At 40.9% G+C, this 19,335-nt stretch overlaps 1 protein-coding gene across 3 annotated transcripts in view; it reads right to left on the bottom strand.

Moving 5' to 3' along the window:
* Crebbp (CREB binding protein) overlaps window positions 1-19,335 on the bottom strand; it is a 123,072-nt gene that overhangs the window by 84,544 nt on the left and 19,193 nt on the right. For all 3 annotated transcript variants that reach the window (XM_032913295.1, XM_032913297.1, XM_032913298.1), the window contains exon 2: window positions 6,147-6,856. In XM_032913295.1, the coding sequence (XP_032769186.1) occupies window positions 6,147-6,856 (710 nt within the window). The remainder of the gene's footprint in view (window positions 1-6,146; window positions 6,857-19,335) is intronic.

Below are 19,335 nucleotides of genomic sequence, written 5' to 3'. Positions count from 1 at the left end.
ATGGTACAAAGTGATTGCTACCTGTGGCTGGGACTGGATTATGTGAAAACCTCTACCCTCGGAAGATTCCCAGGCAAAATCAAGTTCTACCTCTCTAAAAACATCCTTAAAAAGAGGGTGGGAGGAACAGTACCTCAAAAGTCTCCTCATACACCAAAAAGGGATAGTCTTAACCCTCTATATCTACTTATTTTGCTCTCTTTCCAGTTGTGTGAGAAAAAAACATAAAGGATTTCAAGGGTGACATAAAAATCAGAAAGAATCTGGACCATCTGACCAGTTAGCTAGTTAGCTTTTATTGTGAGGCCGACATAACCTACCTGGAAGAGAAATTCTCAATCAAGGAGTTGCCAGATCAGATCTGGGCCTATGCTCTAAGTCTATGAGAGTTGCCTGGTGGCTGATGTGGAAGGAGCACGATCTGTGGGCAGGAAGTAGAAGGGGAACTAAACAGAAGCCAGAGAGAAAGAACCTCAGTGTGCAGTTCTCCCTTCCCTCAGTTTCTGCTTCCTTCTTGCTTGAGCTCCTGGCCTAACTTTCCCAACTGGACTGTAGTCTCAAAGTGCAGGCTGAAACAAATCCTCTCCTCCCCGCTAGACTGCTTTTGGTCAGTAGTTAGTAAAGCAACAGAAAACAAACAGAACACCAAGGAGTACACAACACTTCTCACTCTCTTCTGTAATCTTCTACCCAAAGCAACATCTCTCAGCAGGTATCACAGAAGAAAATCTGAGTGTCTGTGCGATTGCTAATCCCATTGAACTTTGTCTTTTTTGGTTTCCTTCTAATGCAGGCACTATTTGGGTTATTTTTAGTGGCAAAAGTGACCCAAACTCCCTAAAAAACAGTAGTATATCAGGTTTTGCTATAGTCAAAAGGAGAAATGGTTTTAGTCTGCTCCAGGTTTCCCCTGCACCTTGCTTTGTCATTACTGCCAGTGTGTTTAGAACTCACTTGTCCTAACTGTGGCTGGCAGGGTACAACTACTGTCAGCCTTCAGCAGGCAAAGCCTACGCCTCAGATTTAAGGTTAGCTTAGCTTATAAATTGATATCTTAAAAACAAACAAAACACACGTTTTCTTAAATAACCACACACAATTATAAATAATCCACACCATCAAGAATGTTTAAGAATTTTAAGGAAATTTTAAGACTGTTTTTTATTTAAGTCTAGGAGTATCTGTTTGAGTGTATGGGTGCCACTAGAAGGCAGAAAAGGAGACCAGTTTCCCTAGAGCTGGAGTCACAGATGGTTGTGAGCTGTATAAAAGTTTAGTGCTGGAATCTGAACTTGGGTTTTTGAAAGAGCATCAAGCACTCTTAATTGCCGAGCTATCTCTCCAGCCCAGACTTATAGTAATTTTAAAATAATGAAAAGAATTCCTGTTAAAATATAAATTGTACAACTGACCCATTGTTCAGACTGTAGAGCTCATAATTAAGAGGGCTTAATGCCAGGTTGAGTAGACTACAGGAAGGTTCTACAACTTATTATAAAATACTGAAATTATATAAAGTTATTCATTGTCTTAACCTGTTCTGTGAAATGTAAAGAGCCTGTACACACACACACACACACACACACACACACACACACACACACACACACACACCCCAAACAAAAGCAACTTACACCACGCTCAATAAGAAACAAAAATCCTAAACTATGGGGCTGGAGAGATGACTCAGTGGTTAGGGGCACTGACTGCTCTTCCAGAGGTCCTGAGTTCAATTCCCAGCAACCACATGGTGGCTCACGACCATCTATGGGATCTGGTGCCCTCTTCTGGCATATCAGCAGAACACTGTGTATATAATAAATAAATCTTAAAAAAAAAATGATGGAATCTCTTTTTTAAAATTGCTAAGAAACACAAAAGAATTACATTATGTTTTAATTTTTAACAATCACAAGTGTGATTCAATTTAATATGAACTCATCACTGCCTTTGGTTGCAAACTAAAGCTCACATTCTACGTAAAATACTAGATCCCTTTCATTCAAACCAGAGACTAAATCCATGCCCAAGAGCCTAAGTGTATGCACAAGGAGAAGACGAAAATAGCAATAATGCAAAAGACTCTCTTAGAAAACACAAGAGAGTCAGCTGGAACAAGTAAACAAAAAGTTCACAAAGTTGCCAGACTCTAATGACATCTACACATTTATCTTATATTAAAACAGCCAATTAAATAATAAAATGGAACTTGTCCTCAATAGTAAACTAACCCACCATAAACCAAGGAACAACAAAAATGTACTATACAAAGAAAGCAGTCAAATTCACATCCTCACGCTTGTCAGAAAGCACATTACTGACCTCTGCAGATGGAGAAAGTTCTCACGTTTACCTGAAATAATAGCCCTTATCCTGTCTACCATGAAAATCATCTGAGGAATATAAACTGTAACCATGTCCTGAACCCAGGGAGATTCTAACCTAATTGGTCAGAAATGAGATTCAGACTTTAAAACAATGTGTGGCCAGGGCTGAGAACCATGTTCAATGTCACCACCATGAACACCACTGAGGGAACAGCCAGGATGACTTTCTAGCACAGATACAGGTAAAGATCAATAATTAATGTACAACACAACATCTGGCAGACAGACCACTACAGCTAGATAAACTGCACTGTGACTACTGCTAGTATCACTAGCTTGATCGTTGGTCAAAATTAACTTACTTCTTTAGTGGGTCTTTCTATTTGTTTACTGTGAGAGGAGAATTCTTAGAGCATGGTGCTAAGATTGGAGTGCCTAGTACCTCATGCTTACTAAAACAACCCTGAACCAAAAGTGAGGTCAAGATTCAAGAAAGAATGAAGAAACATAAGAGAATAACCCTTCCTTTCCTTTTTCTGGAAGTGAGTGCAACAACAGATCTTGCTTATATAGTCTATGCTGAGCTCCAATTCAAGCTCAAGCCATCTCCTTATCTTTGCCTCCTAAGTGGTTAAGATACAAGTGAGTGTCACCACATCCAACACAAAAGAACACTTGCAGTTTGGAATAGGGAAGGTACTTTCTGATAGACAATCTAAAAGCATAAAAGAAAAAAAAATGGATGTTTCCAGACAAACTAAAAACACATCCCTGACAAAACATGTGACCGACATATTGTAAACATATGAGACTGAGTTGAGAAATTAAAAAGAGGAAAAGTTATCTACTAAAAGCCTTAAACTTTTAATAAATGAAACAACAATATACCTAAGTGGTGGATATTGTAAATCCCTGGGTTGAGTCCCTAACAATACAGGCAGACAGAAAGGCAGACATGCATTCTCATACACATAAAATAATCTAAGAAAACAATTCTTTGTGAATTTATGGAAACGTCCTAATAAAAACGACTTGACTAAAATGACAAGAATATTAGTATCTAACAACATCCAATGTTGATGAGGAGTTAAAAAGGTTCATAAAACATTCTAATAGTAAATTTTACACAATATTTTTCAATGTCTATCTATGGTGATATCTAGATTCTTTTTCAAGTCTTGGTTTTGTTTTAGAGAAGGTCTCAGTAGGTAGTCCTGGATGGCCTGGAAATTGATGTTTGTCTCAGACTGGTCTCAAACTTGGCAATAATCCTCCTAGCCACGTGAATGCTAGAAATGCTAGAAATGGAGTACAATGTAACACTTAGCTTGTATCTGTTTATTTTAAATATTCTTTCATTAAAAATTTCCCTACCATAGCTAAACAGTAAGAGCACTTGCTGCTTTACCAGAGAACCAGTTCAGTTTCTATTACCCACAACAGGTACCTCACATAAGCCTAGTAACTCAAGCTCCAGGGGATCTAAGGCCCTCTTCTTGCCTCTGCAGACATACACACACATGTAGCACTCACACGCACGTACATACACACACACACACACACACACACACACACACACGAAAGAAGAAAAAAACCACTCCCAAAGACTTATCCATTTACTCGCTTGCACAAAGCTGTGCATGTATAATGTGTCTGAAACAGAACTATGCCAATAGTGAAACACTGAAACAACCCAAGTATCACAGTCCATAAAGTACATCTCCTGTACCAAATCAGATATTACTACTTCCTATAAAGAACTACAAACAAGGAACCATATCCAACTCTGGCTGTAATAGAGTTGTCCAGATCTTTTCTAAGTGTATAATGCCACTGAACTTCATGTTTAATGAAATGTGGACTACTGTTTGAAATTTTTCCTGTAAACAGGAGCTAGAGAGATGCCTCTGTAATTAAACACTTCCTAGGTTCATTTTCCAGTACCTACACAGCAACTTGCAATCACCCATAACTCCAGTTTCAGGAGATCCACCACTCTCTTCTGGCCTCCACGGGCACTGCACACATGTGACACAAACACACATATAGGCAAACATCCACCTACATAAACACATCTCTTTAAAACACTTTTGTGACTGTAGTTGTGAAGAGACAATTATTAGGCAGGCATGATGACCATCCCCTCTAATCACAGCACCTTTACACAGCAGATGAAGGTCAGTGAAAACTTTAAGACCAGTAATTCTACACAGTAATTCTGCTTGGGTTACAAAATGAGACCCTCTCTCAAAAAACCAAGCGGGGTCATTCATGATTTTTAAGGTTTTTAAATAATCCTGGAACCAAAAAGTTTGACAACTATTGCATTATGTCATTATGTATATTTTTAAACATAATCCCAATTCTCAAAAAAAAAAAAAATCCTTTTTAAATTGGTCAGTTTCGAATATGAATTAAAAGGGTTCAGCAATTGATCTACCCAGAGGAGATGAGTTCATTAAATATCCCTTCCAATATAACTGGAAAAAGGGTATAGAAGTATAACAAACCATTCTTCTGTCGAGCGCAACTATAATTTAAGTTTATATTCTCCCTCTACTAACTTTTCAAAAAAGATAACTGCACTTTTAATGTTGGAAATTACTTCATTTTTATTTAAGTTAAAGAAAAAAAAACCTCTTATCTATGGTAGTCTCAAAACTTTATCCCAGTTCACCATGCTCTCCTCAACCCTCCAGGAAATTGTATTTTAATAATCTCTCCCTTTCCCTTCTGTAGGAATAATCAAATCCACAGAACAGTCCTACCTGGAATTTGTTGAACTGCACAAAGTAGGTGTACCCTGTGGCTGTCATTCAGAAACCTTGGGTCACAAAGCCTCTATAAGGTTTGGGCTTGAATGGCAATCAGCCTGTCTTTCCTTCTCTTACCCTTATCTCTTCAATCTCCATCTTTTTTTTAAAGCTACTTCACAGTTTTCTGGATACTGCTGTTCCCTCTTCTCCAAGTTCAGATCCTGTTGTCCACAGTTGGAAGGCTGGTCTCTGTAAACTCCACCCCAGGCCTTTCTCTACATGAGGTCCAGACCATACAGAAGGGCCCTGGAACTACCTGGAGTCCCAGAGTACGAGGCAACTTTAGTGTGCCAGCCAGTGGAGACAGTCTACTTCTCCAACAAGCTCCCAGATGAATCTGGTACTGCTGGTCCAAGGACCCCACTTTGAGAACCATTGTTCTGATGTTTTCACTGGGACACAAGAGTCTACAAATCCCTCTCTCCACTGTCAACAGTGGCAAGAGGCTGACCATCTCGAAACATAGCTTCTGTGTGAACAGAACGGAGACTGTGACAGAAACATATTCCCAAGTAATACTAAGAAAAGAGCAGACAGGAGGCCGAGTAAAGAAGCATCCTTTACCAGATCCCCTGATGCATTGAAAAGCTAGTTCTCAGCAGAAACTGGGCTTCGACAGTGTGATGCCATCTCTATATCTCCTTTCTCCAGAAGTAAATCTGGCTATGCCTGTAATCTGAGCACTTAGGCGGCTACAGCAGAAGGACTGTAAGTTGATGACAACCTAGGCTTCATGAGAATTCAAAGCAAATTCCCACCACCACCCCAACAAGAAAAATTTTTTTTCTTAATTTAAAGATAAGAGGTAGAGATTTATCTGAAAGGTACTTTAAAAACAAAACAAAAAAACAACAACAACAAAAACAACCCGTTTCTTTCATGGACATGTGAAACTCTCAAGAGAAGGAATAAAAAGGAGTCCCAGAGCCCCATGTCTCCATGCTACTTGAAAGTACATGCCCATCACCATTCAAGACACATTCAAGCACTTCAGCTCACTCACCTTGGTCATGCCTCCTGCCTGTGCCGTATTCAGTCCAGCATGGCCAGCCATTTGTGGAGAAACCTGTGTCAAAGTCTCAGCCAGCACACTGCTTGTGGCCCCCTGCATGGCTGGAGCAGGGTAGGGCATTCCAGCTCCCCTTCCTCTTCCAGCAGCCCCAAGAGATCCATTCATGACTTGAGCTTGCCCTTGTTGAGCCTGATTCATTAAGCTATGGCCAGAGTTACTATTGAGAAGGCCTGGGTGGGTTTGGTTGAAGTTAGCATTCATGCAGATCCCAGGTCCAGTCTGTGATGTGGCAGGACTACTGGTCACCAGCCCCACTTGCTTTTGTGCTTGCGGATTCAGTGCTTGGGAGGCAGGGGGAGTGGGCCCAGAGGTGCTGGCTGCCTGTTTGGGCAGGCTGGGTGTTGATGAGTCTCCTGGGTTCAGAGGGCTCTTGCCCATGGCACCTAAGCTGGCCATGCTTGTACTGTTCGGCTGCCCCTGAGCCTGGCCACCAAGGCCCTGCTGCACAGGGCTGCTGGCACTCACATTGCCTATCCCGGGGGTGATGCTAGAGCCGCTGCCTCCTCTAAGAAGTTCTGACAGTTGTTTATGTTTGGACGCAGCATCTGGAACAAGGTTCCCACTGTTTAAAAGGCTTAATTCTCCATTGGGGATCAGCTCATCAGGAAGATCATTTTCCAAGTCAAACAATGATCCAAAATCTAGAAATTAAGCAGAAATGGAAATGAGAATCTAAAAAAATGTTAACAGTTCTCCAACTGTCATGTTATTATAATCTTAACCTAATAGAACATTTCACACAGACTACTAGCATGTCTTAAAAGTAATATCAAACCAATAATGAAACATTTATTTGGGGAGATAAAAAAGGAAAAATATTTTTTCAAATTCAGAAAAAGGAAATATTAAACAATAATGAGGAAAGAGCCAATTCCTTTTTGAAAAAAATCATATCCTAAAACAGTAATTAAATAATATGGTGTGAGAAAAAATACAGATGCACAAAATAAAGTATACTAATGAGGGTTGGGGATTTAGCTCAGTGATAGAGCACTTGCCTAGCAAGCGCAAGGCCCTGGGTTCGATCCTCAGCTCCGAGGGAAAAAAAAAAGTATACTAATGAGTGTTTAAAAAATTCACTAAATTAAGATGCTTTTAAGAATACAAGTATTTAAAAAGGAAGAATGCAAATATGAAGTCAGGTATGGTGGAACACACACATAATCCCAGCACAGGGCACTGAAGATGGGACAATCAGAAGTTCAAAGCCAAGCTTGGTATGAACTATGAACAACTATGAACATAGAGTTCAAAGCCATCTGGAGTTACATGAGGTCGAATCTCAAAAAATAAAAAGTAGGCATGCAAAAAAGTAATTAAGCATGGAGTTCTATGAACAGCAAATGAGGAGAAATTAAACTCAACCTATATAATTACATATTTGAAAGTCAAACTTTTTTTAACATACTAGAAAATGGCATTAGTGGTTTTCGAAGGGTTGAAGATACATGTATAAAAATACAGACACTAAAATGTGGTTAAGACATAGTAAACCTTCAAGCTCTTTGCACTACATGAGACATGCCATAGGGAATGACCAGTGACTCCCTGTAGAAATGGGCAAGGCATATAAGCAGGTAACCATCCTAAAGGAAGACAACACTGTAAACACATCAGTCTTCTTGGTCAGCAAACAAAATTTAAGCAATTTCCATTTTCTGCCTCCTTTCAGAGTAACCCTCCTCTACAGCATAGTGATGTCTTGTGTACATCACTTCTATTCCTTCACTCCCCAACCTCCAGAGTGCTCCTCAGCTAGCTGCCTGTCTAGGCAAATGCAAAGAATGAAGTGTGCACACTACACCCACCACAATGTTATCTGTAACAGGAAGGAAAAAAAAGAAATTGAAAAAACAGCAGTAATAGCAATGCAACCTAACGAATGCGGATGATGTACCAGAACCCCAACTCTACTCTAGGTCCCCACGCTAGCTGTACAGTTTGGGTACCTAACTCAGCCAGCCTTTCTGTATCTCACTCTCCTCATCTGGGAGACAGAGCAATAATGACCCCTACACAAGTAGGGGTGCCAGGGGTACTAGATGAATTGATGAATGGATATCACTGAGATCTATCAGTAATATAAACCTAAGAAGAATTAGTTTTTACAGTCTGGCCGTGGTAGCTCACACCTTTCAACCCAGCACTGAAGAAGCAGAGGCAGGTGAATCTCTTGAGTTTGAGGCCAGCCTGGTCTACAGAGTGGGTTCCAGGACAGCCAGGGTCACACAGAGAAACTGTCTCAGAAAAGAGGAGGAGGGACAAGGGGAAGAGGAAGAGGGGGGGGGGAGGAGGAGGAGGAGGAGGAGGAGGAGGAGGAGGAGGAGAGGAGGAGGAGGAGGGAGGGGAGAGGAGGGAAGAGGGAGAGGGAGTATGGGGGGGGCAGTGCTCCCGTTTTTGGTTTAGGTTGGTTTTTTTTCCAAGACAGGGTTTCTCTGTGTAGGCTTACCTGCCTCTGCCTCTCAAGTGCTAGGATTAAAGCAGTGTGCCACCACTGCCCAGCCAAAGTATTTTTAACAACTGAATTGGTAAAGTCTGAAATGTTGAACTACCTATCCCTAGAACTTATCTTCAAATATCTTGTTTTATGTAAAAATACACTTTGTAAAGTTAAAACCATTTACCTGAACTTTTTTTTTCTTTTCTTTTTTTTTTTTTTTTTCCGGAGCTGGGGACCAAACCCAGGGCCTACCGCTGAGCTAAATCCCCAACCCCTTACCTGAACTTTTAATTCAGCTGTTTTAGCCAGCACCTCAGAATACACACTATTTTTTAGCCATTAACACAAGCTAGAGATGCCATGTGAATCAGTAATCCTTCTGTGTCCTCTCTTGGCCGAAAGCCATAACTCCAGCTCCACACAGATCAGATACTCAACCACAACTGTGCACACTTTCTATAGGCGCTCCCTGCAGAAGTGCCAAGTCCCTTTGTAACCCCTATTCTCTGCGCTTACTGGCCTGGCAAGCCACCTAATTATACTAAAGGAGGTACTAATGCAGAAGGACACACACAGCAAATGGGTTCTGCAGTACCACAAACTAACTGTGAACACAAAGTCCTTTTCTAAGGACTTTAGTATGTCATCTAAGAACATCTTTTTAAACATAGTCACAGTACATTTGTCAAATTCACAATAAGCCCTTTCTACTATATATAATATTTTATGTGTTGTCTTCCAGACTTTGCTTCCCCATTCTACAACATTTCTCTCACACACATGCACACCCAGGTTCATATTTATTCTCTATTTAGTGAGTTTTTTTTTAAAGCTTAATTTATAATTATGTGCATGTAGCAAGGGAGGAATAGATTGGTACAGTGCCAAGGGGAACAAGAGGAGAGCTAGAGTAAGCCACATAACATGGATGTTTGGAACCAAACTCTTCTGCAAGAGCATACCTTTTTTGGGGGCTAGGGGTTGGGAGGTGGGGTTGGCTTTTTAAGACAGGGTTTCACTGTGTGGCCCTGGCTGTCCTCAATCTCAAGCAGTCTGCATGCCTCTGCCTCTTGGGTGCTGGGATTAAAGGTGTATGCCACCACTGCTAACAGCAGTACCCAATTTAAAAAAAAAAAAAAAAAAGATTTACTTCTTATATATAAGTACACTGTAGCTGTCTTCAGATACACCAGAAGAGGGCATCAGATCTCATTACAGATGGTCGTGAGCCACCATGTGGTTGCTGGGAGTTGAACTCAGGACCTCTGGAAGAGTGGTCAGTGCTCTTAACCACTGAGCCATCTCTCCAGCCCAGCAACACCTCTTCTTAACTGAGCTATCTTTCCAGCCAATTGCTTTGCAGAAATTCCTTCATACAGGGTGCCTCTTCTTGGTTAATTTCAAGATGGGAATCTGATCCTGGAAGTGCAGACAACCCAGAAGACTCTCCTAACTAATCAGCACTAGACTCCAGCCCAGCCAGCACTTCTTTAATCTCCCCTTTTCAATGTAGTTATCCTCAATCCTTTACCAAGAAAACGGAACTTCATCCAAACCAGTTGAGTCTTATTATGGCAAAATCAGGTTTCCTTCTGATCTGCCTGGGATGAGGAGACTATGTCAGGCACTGTGAATCAGCAAACACAATTCAAATATTCAACCTATGAATTTTCTATGGACTCTTTTTTTTTCTTTTTTTCTTTCTTTTTTTTTTTCGGAGCTGGGGACCGAACCCAGGGCCTTGCGCTTGCCTACCACTGAGCTAAATCCCCAACCCCTATGGACTCTTGTAAGCATCTCAAACACTTTCCCCAGAAGAGGGAGATGAAGGCAAAGAACAGGAAATAAAGCCAAAAGAAACGTTCAGGTAAGTTCGTAAAGGCCATGTCAGGACCCCTGTTTGATAGAGAGCAATGGAAAAGCTGAACCCAGGAGTTCAGGTCCCTACTTAAGTATTGTGTTAACACTTGGCCATATATCCTTGGTGCAAACTATTTCTTTTCTTCAATCTAGTACCCTCATCTACAAAGAAGAGACAATCACATGGAGAAGTTACAAAATGACAAAGGATGGACTAGAAAATCCTGTGCCACAGATAGGGGTTAATTTATAATCCCCTGAAGATAAAGAGGTATGGTGATACACACCTTTAATGTCCCACATCCAGGGGGAAGCAGGGGCAGAGGATCTCCGTGAGTTCCAAAACAGCCAGGGATACATAGTCAAGCCCAATTTAAAAAAAAAAAAAAAAAAAAAAAAACTTAAGCACAAATTCACTCTGACAATTTTTTACCTTTACTACTTAATTACACTTTACTACTCAACAATCAGACATAGTATTTTGCTACTTAACAAATACACAAACACTTTATTATTGCGAATGACCTTTTACCTGATAATAACTTTGGTTTCAGTTTTTATTAGCCTGTTACCATTTTGTCTTTATTGATCACTCTTCTCTGTGTAGCCCTGACTGTCCTGGAACTCACTCTGTAGACCAGGCTGGCCTGAAACTCAGAGATCCACCTGCCTCTGCCTCCTAAATGCTGGGATTAAAGGGGTGCACCACCATCCTGTTTCCTCCATCTTCAATGCAGACGTAAGAGCTGTTTAGTTGGCAATTGCTGCACCCTCCCCCACCAGTTCAAACATGAACGTGTGTACAACCAAATGCCCTAAGCGTGTAGCTCTGGGGTTTGGTTTTGTTTTTTATTGTTCTTATTGTTGTTGTTTGGTTTTGTTTTAAGACAGCTTCTCACATGTACTCCTGACTGGCTTAGAACTCGCAAAGTAGACTAGGCTGACTTAACTCAGAGATCTGCCTGCCTCAGCCTCCCATATGCTGGGACTAGAGGCAAGAGACATAGCAACAGGCTCAGGGTGTGGCTCTTTTAAAAGACAGATGGCAGATGGTCTGCAAACTATCATCCCTTCTCACCACTTTTCCCTATACTCTACTCTTAAAAAAAACAAAAACAAAAACAAAAGCAGGTGAAAGGGAAGAGCCAGTACACAGCTGTGTGACAAAGGCTTTCTCACACCACAGTGTCCTAACAGTGAGCTGAGGGACAGCAATCGACCCCATCTGAAGTATTCTGAAGTATCAGCTCAGAGCTACCATTTCCAAGCCCAAAGCCCTGGGAGAATGCAAAGCTGCAGAGATAAAGGGACACCCTCCTTCCAGGCCCTTTTCTTTGAGCAGAAGCTAAGGTCACACATCAAATACCAACATCTCCTGTCATACATACTTCATGGTTAGAGACAGGTATGTTCCCAATGCTGAGGCTGAAGTCCATCCCTTTAAATGAGCTGATACACTAGAAAATGAGCTGCGATTCCCCATTGCTACTGAACCACTGAAGCTAAGGAGGTACATATGTGGGAAGAGAACAGTATGAGGACTTAGGAAAGAAAACAACAGCCAAGTAAAATAAACAAAGGACACTAGCTCAGAAACCCAACTCAAGTCTGTAGACCTTCAGGTACCGATCACTTCAGAACACTCCAAATGGTTCCTACCCTGCCTAAGCTATGAGCCGGAAGAGGTGGGTACTCATCTATAATCCCAGCACTGACAAGGCTGATACCGGTTTGCAAGTTATAGACCAGCGTGAGCTACAGAGCAAGATTCTGTATAGAAAAGCCAAAACAAATCTATTGCTGGCTCAAGAGGAAGAAGAAATATAAGAGGCAGGGGAAAGGAGAGGGGGAGTAGGGAGAGGAGAGAGAAGGGTAAGGAGAAGGGGAGAAGAAGATAAGTAGGAGGGAAGGGGAGAAGGAGTAAAGGAAGAGAAAAAGACCAAGACAGAAACATCAGTATCTCAAATTTAACAGTGAACACACACAAACTACTGCCGGATACTAAGAAAACTGCTCATTTCACAGAACCAACCATGAGGATTGGTCAAGCACGAAGGTCTGTGACTATGGTCTTAGCCACTTAGAAGGCAGAATCCAGAGGACACGAATGCAGTGAGACTGTCCTTAAAAAGACCCAAGTGTAGAAACACACAACTGTAATCCAAGTTATTCAGGGGGCTGAGACAGAATCGAAAACTCAAGGCTTTGGCAATTTACCAAAAATAAATAAATATATAAGTAAATAAATAAATAAATCAAATTAAAATAATAAAATAAAATGGGAGAAAGATACAGCTCAACGGCAGAACACTTGTCTAGCATATTCAAGGTCCTGGGTTAAATTCTCAGAACCCCAATCAACCAAAACCAGGTAAGTGGATGAATCAATGTGTGCAGTCAGTAATATCTGACAGCAGTCACAAATCTATACCAGCCATCAAATTACGCCTTCTGTGGGTTTTCTAAAATTCCCTCTTTTCTTGTCTAGCATAGCATACATAATCCCAGACTTGGAAGGTGAAGAGAGGAAAATCAAGAGTTCAATACCAGCTAATGCTACATGAGACACTGTCTCAAAATTCAAAATATAAAATCAAATAATCAGTACAAACAGGGGCTTGGGAGATAGTTCAGTTGGTGAAGTGCAAAACCAGAGTTCAAACCCTAACACTCAAGGAAAAAAAACAAAACAAAACAAGCAAGCAAAAGAATAGAACTACAGTGTTATTCATCCTAGCCCTGGGAGGAAGCACAGGCCCATCTCACGCTCACTAGCCACCCAGCCTAGCCTAATTAGTGAGCCTCAAGTAAGACCGTTTTAGGAGGAGAACAGAACTCCAGAGGCATAATACCTGAAGGTGACCTCGGAACTTCACACCCATGTACAAATGCATATGCAACATACAAACATACACAAACACTACAAAAATACAGTACTGTCTTCAAACCTCTTTTCTTTTTTCTGCATTACATTTGGAGGCAATTACATGTCTGAACTGACATTTGTATCAAAGCATGACGACAAGCGACCTTTCATACCCTCTGCTGGCCAATGAGCGCTTACACTCTACAGACATACTTCACTGTTGAACTCAGTGAAAGCACTGACAAGTTATAGATCACCATTGTCAACCCAGTGCCTTGGCATAAAATGTTTGTATTAGGCACTCAATAAACATCACACGATATCAATTATACAAAGCCAATTTTAGCAAGTTCTTATCTAGAAAAAGTTATAAAGCAGTTACTTAACACACGACATTTTAAAACAAAACAAAAAGTAATAAATTCTCTTGGAGTGTTACATGTTTGACTCTCTCCCTTTCCACTATGTTTCAGAGGGGCTTTGGTGTCCTAGAATCCTTTACTCTATGGCTATACCTCAGTGTCCATGAGCCAGATCCTGAGGCTGACACAAAGGCCAGCCATAAAGGAAGAAATGGTAGAGAAATAGGTGCTGTTTTTTTTTTAATCCATTCTAATTATGCATATGTGAAGAGAAGAGGTATATACACACAAGTCCATGTGCCTGGAGGTGTCAAAGGGGGGGCACTGGATCCCCTAGAGCTGAGCTGTGTGTCCCTTGTTGTAAGCCAACCAATGTGAATGCTGGGAATGAAACTGTGACCCTCTACAAAAGCAGCAAAGATTCCTAACTGTTGAACTATCTCTCCAGCCCAAGACTGTCTTGTATTTCCCTAATTCCAGGACTGAAGCCCCTTCTTGGGAGTATTTTGTCTCCCCACCCATTCTTTATTTCTTTCTAGTATCTGTGAAATATATCTGCTTTCTTTCATTTTTCAGAATCTTCTAGGCTTTCTTTTTTTTCCTAAAAGATTTATTCATTTATTATATATAAGTACACTGTAGCTGTCTTCAGATACACCAGAAGAGGACATCGGATCTCCTTACAGATGGTTGTGAGCCACCATGTGGTTGCTGGGAATTGAACTCAGGACCTCTGGAAGAGCACTCAGTGTTCTTAACCATTGAGCCATCTCTCCAGCTCTAGGTTTTCTTTTGACATTCACTTGTACTATAACTTGACTACTCGATGTTCTTCTCAAATCTTTTAAAAGCTGAACACTTCTACTCCACCTCCACCTCCTTGGAAAACTAAAAAGAAATTCCCAAATCACTCCTGGGTACAATATGAGATAATGCCTATCTATTAGCTCAATTAAGCCAGTCCAGCACACACACACACACACACACACACACACACACACACACACACACACACACAGTGTATAAATCTTTAGTGCTATATGATAAAATAGGACTTTGTTAATTTTTGCATTTGGGGCAGTTTGTTGGGTTTCTGCTTTTTTGAGACGGTGTCTCACTGTGTAACTCTGGCCGCCCTGACTACGATGGCTAAGACGGTGTCTTACTGTGTAACTCTGGCTGCCCTGACTACAATGGCTAAGTTGGCCTCAAACTCAGAGATAGCCTGCCTCTGCCTCCTCGGGACTAGGATTAAAAGCACGCGCCACCACAGTGGATCATGTTAAAACATTTTTTGTCAAAGGACTTGGGATAAGACACACTAGAAAGTACACATTTAAAGACAGCTGGGTAGATACTCTCATGAGGACCATCCTGTACTTTCTCAATGTATTTATCAAAATATTACTTTTTATACACAAATGGGAAGGGCTGTCTGGTACAGTGGATATGGGTTCAAATGACAATCATTACCACTGCTGTCTCCCTGACCTGATCAGGGCAAGCTTTCCTTGGCAAGATCAGAGTACACAGGCAAGCTGTCCACAGGAGATGAGATGCAGGAACTCAATAATAAACTGAGTACATTGAGCCTAGCATGTAGTATGAGATCAATAAACATCAGTTATTACTGAGCTCAACTGTCAAGGTCCCAGCACTCACACCTGTCCAGAACAGGGCCAAGGACTACTACATTCTCTATAGTTCAGCCCTGATAATATTCTCAGCCTGAATGACTTGTGGCTTATTTAGCCTTGGACATCCTTCGTAATTATACAAATATATAATGCAATTGCTCTCCAATGATGGGGACGGAGTGGGGGGCAGGGCAGCTTTATTAGCAGCTATGCCAGTATAAGTTTATCTGTGTAATTATATAAGTTCCCAAAAGACACTCAACTTTTTTTTCCTCAGTGACTGTTAGGAAATAATTAAAGCAAATCTCTCTAAAACCTTCTGTAATTCAGGCTTTTATATACAGACATGATACCATATAATTACTACAGAATACTAATGTTTTAATTCATTCTGGCTTGTTTGGTTGGTTGTTGTTTGTTTACTTTATTAGTTGGGGGTTTTGTTTTATTGAGGCAGGTTCTCAGAATATCCTGGAACTCACTATGTAGACAGGGCTGTCCTCAAACACACACATTCTTATCCCTGCTTCCCAAGTGCTGGTATTAAAGGCATGTACCATCATGCCCAGTTTTTCTTTTAATAGTGATCTGTGTGAAAAGTTTCATCTCTCCTCAGAATAACAAATCTGTTAGAGACAGGCTCCACTGTGGTCGACAGTGACTTCCTTCTCTATCCCTCCCTAAAGTGGAGAACAAGACACCTGCCCTGGACAGTCCCTCTTTGCAGAAATGACTTGCCAGGTTTATGTCAGTGCTTGATAAGGCGTGTTACAGAAGACTCCATCCGGAGGCACTTTAAGGTGACAAGCCACTTCAAAAGTTCTCCAAGTATATCACACATACTATACTACTGCAAGCGAACAGAAGGAAACCAAGCAAGGTGATTCACTGAAATCACTGAATAAAACACAGAACCTTACAAAGTGTCATGTACATCACAGAGGAAATAGCTAATTTTACTAATTTTAAAAATGTACTTTATCAGGTTGGCAAAATGGCTCATTGGGAAAAAATGTTTTCCTGCCAAGCCTGACAAACTAAATGTGCTTCGCAGAACCTACATGGTGTACATACACACACACACACACACACACACACACACACACACACACACTCTCTCTCTCTCTCTCTCTCTCTCTCTAAATAGATAAATAATGTAAAAAAACAACTTTTTAATCCACTGTCAAGTCAGAATAGTGATTAATACCTAAAACCCCAGCTTCCCAGCTGGGGCTTGTCAACAAGGCTAAGGCCAGTCAGTATTACACAGAAAGCCCAAGGTAGCAGGGTTAGAGAGTAAGACCCTGTCTCAAAACAAATATAAAGAAAAAACATATTTGATACAATTTTTAAGAATTATTTGACTTGGAAGAGATAAAGTCTATTTTATATGATTATTATCAAATGTGAGCATTTTGTTTCTTTTCAGATGCATGTCATGACCACTAGGGTACTAGAAAACATGTTTCATTGAACACTGTTTAATGTTTCCACTTAAAGACTCCAAGACAAGCAAGGAATGGTAACACAAGCCCACAATGCAAGTTTTTAAGGAGATAGATGCAAGAGAATCTTCAGCTCAAGGCCAAGCTGGGATACTTAACAGGACCTTGTCACAAAACAAATCAAAACTTAACCCAACTGATCTGAATGTTTTTAGTCATGTCCTAAACCATCAAGTCCTAGAAACTATCATCCTCCTATGTTAATTCTGTAGACAGTCATACAGAAATGCCATTCAGACTACTAAAACAGCTAAAGTTTGTTTCAATGTAGTATGTTCACTACCTCCCTGAGCCCTGAGGAATAGAGAAGAACCTTCATAAACACAAGGATGGTACAGGAGGCAACTGTCACAGCAGCAGTCACCAGATCTACAAGATGACTCAGAAGGCCCTAATAGTTACCTGGATTGTCTGGAACTAAGATAGGAAGAAAGGGTTTATTGTTTTCTGCCAGCATGGCTGAAAGGGGCTCAGACCCCAGGAAATAATACAACCAGGTGCCTGCTCAAGCTACAACTCAACCATTGCTGGGGAGAGGATAATCTTGTCAAGAACAGTCCTGGAAGAAGAGGAATGGGGGCTACAACTGTACCCCCGCACAAGTAAACATTTAGATCCAGATGTGTGCCTGGCTAACTGTCTAACAGCCACTTAAGCAAGCAGAGATCAGTAGGCCAAATCTTTAGGCCAATAGCTGTGAGTTACAAAACAAGCAGGTAGCAACATCAAATCAGTAGAAAAGGACAAAGAACATATCCTGGATGTTAAACAAAGTTACACATCACAAAATAAAAGTATACATAGGCTATTGAGTGTCCAAAACAGGAAATCAATCCATTAAGTACAAAAATACTCCATTAAACACAGGGATGTCTCTGTGATATAGAAAGCCTTTGTCTAGTATGTGAAAGGCCTTGGGTTCAATCCCCAACACTACATTACCAGCAATAATAAGTGAGTAAATACAGAAGAAACTAATATTGAGTGTAGAGTCTTGGGTTGTAATCCCAGCACCTGAGAGGCTAAGGCAGGAGAGCTGCTGCAAACTCCAGATCAGTCTGTGTCTCAAAAAATTTCCCCCCTCATAAAAATGAAGAGGCACAAAGGACAGAGAAGTGTCAGCTGAAGTAACTGAGCACTGAGCCCTGTGCACTGTTGGCTGATGTCTATAATACCTCAGCATGAAAGGCTGAAGAAGGAGGATCTCCAAAAGTTCAAAGACAGCCTGAACTAAATATTAAAACCATGTCTAAAAACTAAAATGAGCAATTATATTAATTACTAAACTGTGTCAACAAATATAAATGGACCACTTAGAGATGTTTACACCGAACATATATGTGCTGGGTTTTTTTTGTTTTTTTTTTTGTTCTTTTTTTCGGAGCTGGGGACCGAACCCAGGGCCTTACGCTTCCTAGGCAAGCGCTCTACCACTGAGCTAAATCCCCAACCCCATATGTGCTGTTTTTTAAGGCTTCAAGACTTCATTTACATACATGCTTTTGGAGGACAATCTGATTAAGTCAAAATTAGAGAAACAGCAAACTAGTTAGGTGGTAAAGGTGCTTGTCACACAAGTCTGACAACCTGAGTTCAACTCCCCAAATCCACATGAGTGGAAAAGAGAGAACAAATTCTAAAGTTGTCCTTTGACTTCCACATGTGCCATGGCAGTCAACACACACAAACACACCCAATAGTTTTAACTACAAATGCAGGTCAGTGAGATAGTTTAGCAATTAAAGGCACTTGTTGCCATGCCTGACAACCTAAGTTTAATGCCTAGGACCCCACATGGTAGAAGAAGAGAACTGACTTCTACAAGCTCGTCTCTGACTGCTACTGGACGGACGGACAGACAGACAGGCAGAGCGAGCAGGCTTAAGACAGCTCAATGGGTAAAGATACCTTCCACCAAGGCCAAGGACCTGAGCTCAATCCCCAGGATACATGTGGTGAGAGAAACCAATTCCAAGAGTTATCCTTTCACCTCCACAGATGGTTCCTGCCATGTTTACTTACAAATAAGTAAACAAATGTAATTTAATTTAAAAAGAAACCTGAAAATGGCTCTTAATAATCACATCTTTGATCTGCCTGTTTATTTGCACATTTAACTTCACAGGGCTGTACATTAAAGCACTATTTGTGAAAGAAAAAATTAGAAATACCTAATATTCATCAGTGGGAGCGAAAACCAGTAAAACACCAGACTAGAAGATGATATGACACCTCTTCACGTACTAACACATGTACAGAACACACTACCTTGGTCAGGAACAAAAAGATGAGGAGAAGGAAGGAATCCGGCACTAACTATTCAGGCACACCTGTCACCTGAGAGATAAGAGGTGAGGAAGGGAGGAAGACTTCACTCCTGACTTGAGCCTTATTAACTACTAGTGTAAGTAGTTATGGAAACTGGTATTTTTAAGGTGGTGCTCAGGCCC

Source organism: Rattus rattus, chromosome 9 (assembly GCF_011064425.1).
Source record: "Rattus rattus isolate New Zealand chromosome 9, Rrattus_CSIRO_v1, whole genome shotgun sequence".
Taxonomy (NCBI): Eukaryota; Metazoa; Chordata; class Mammalia; order Rodentia; family Muridae; genus Rattus; species Rattus rattus.
This window is presented reverse-complemented; position numbering and strand designations above follow the sequence as displayed.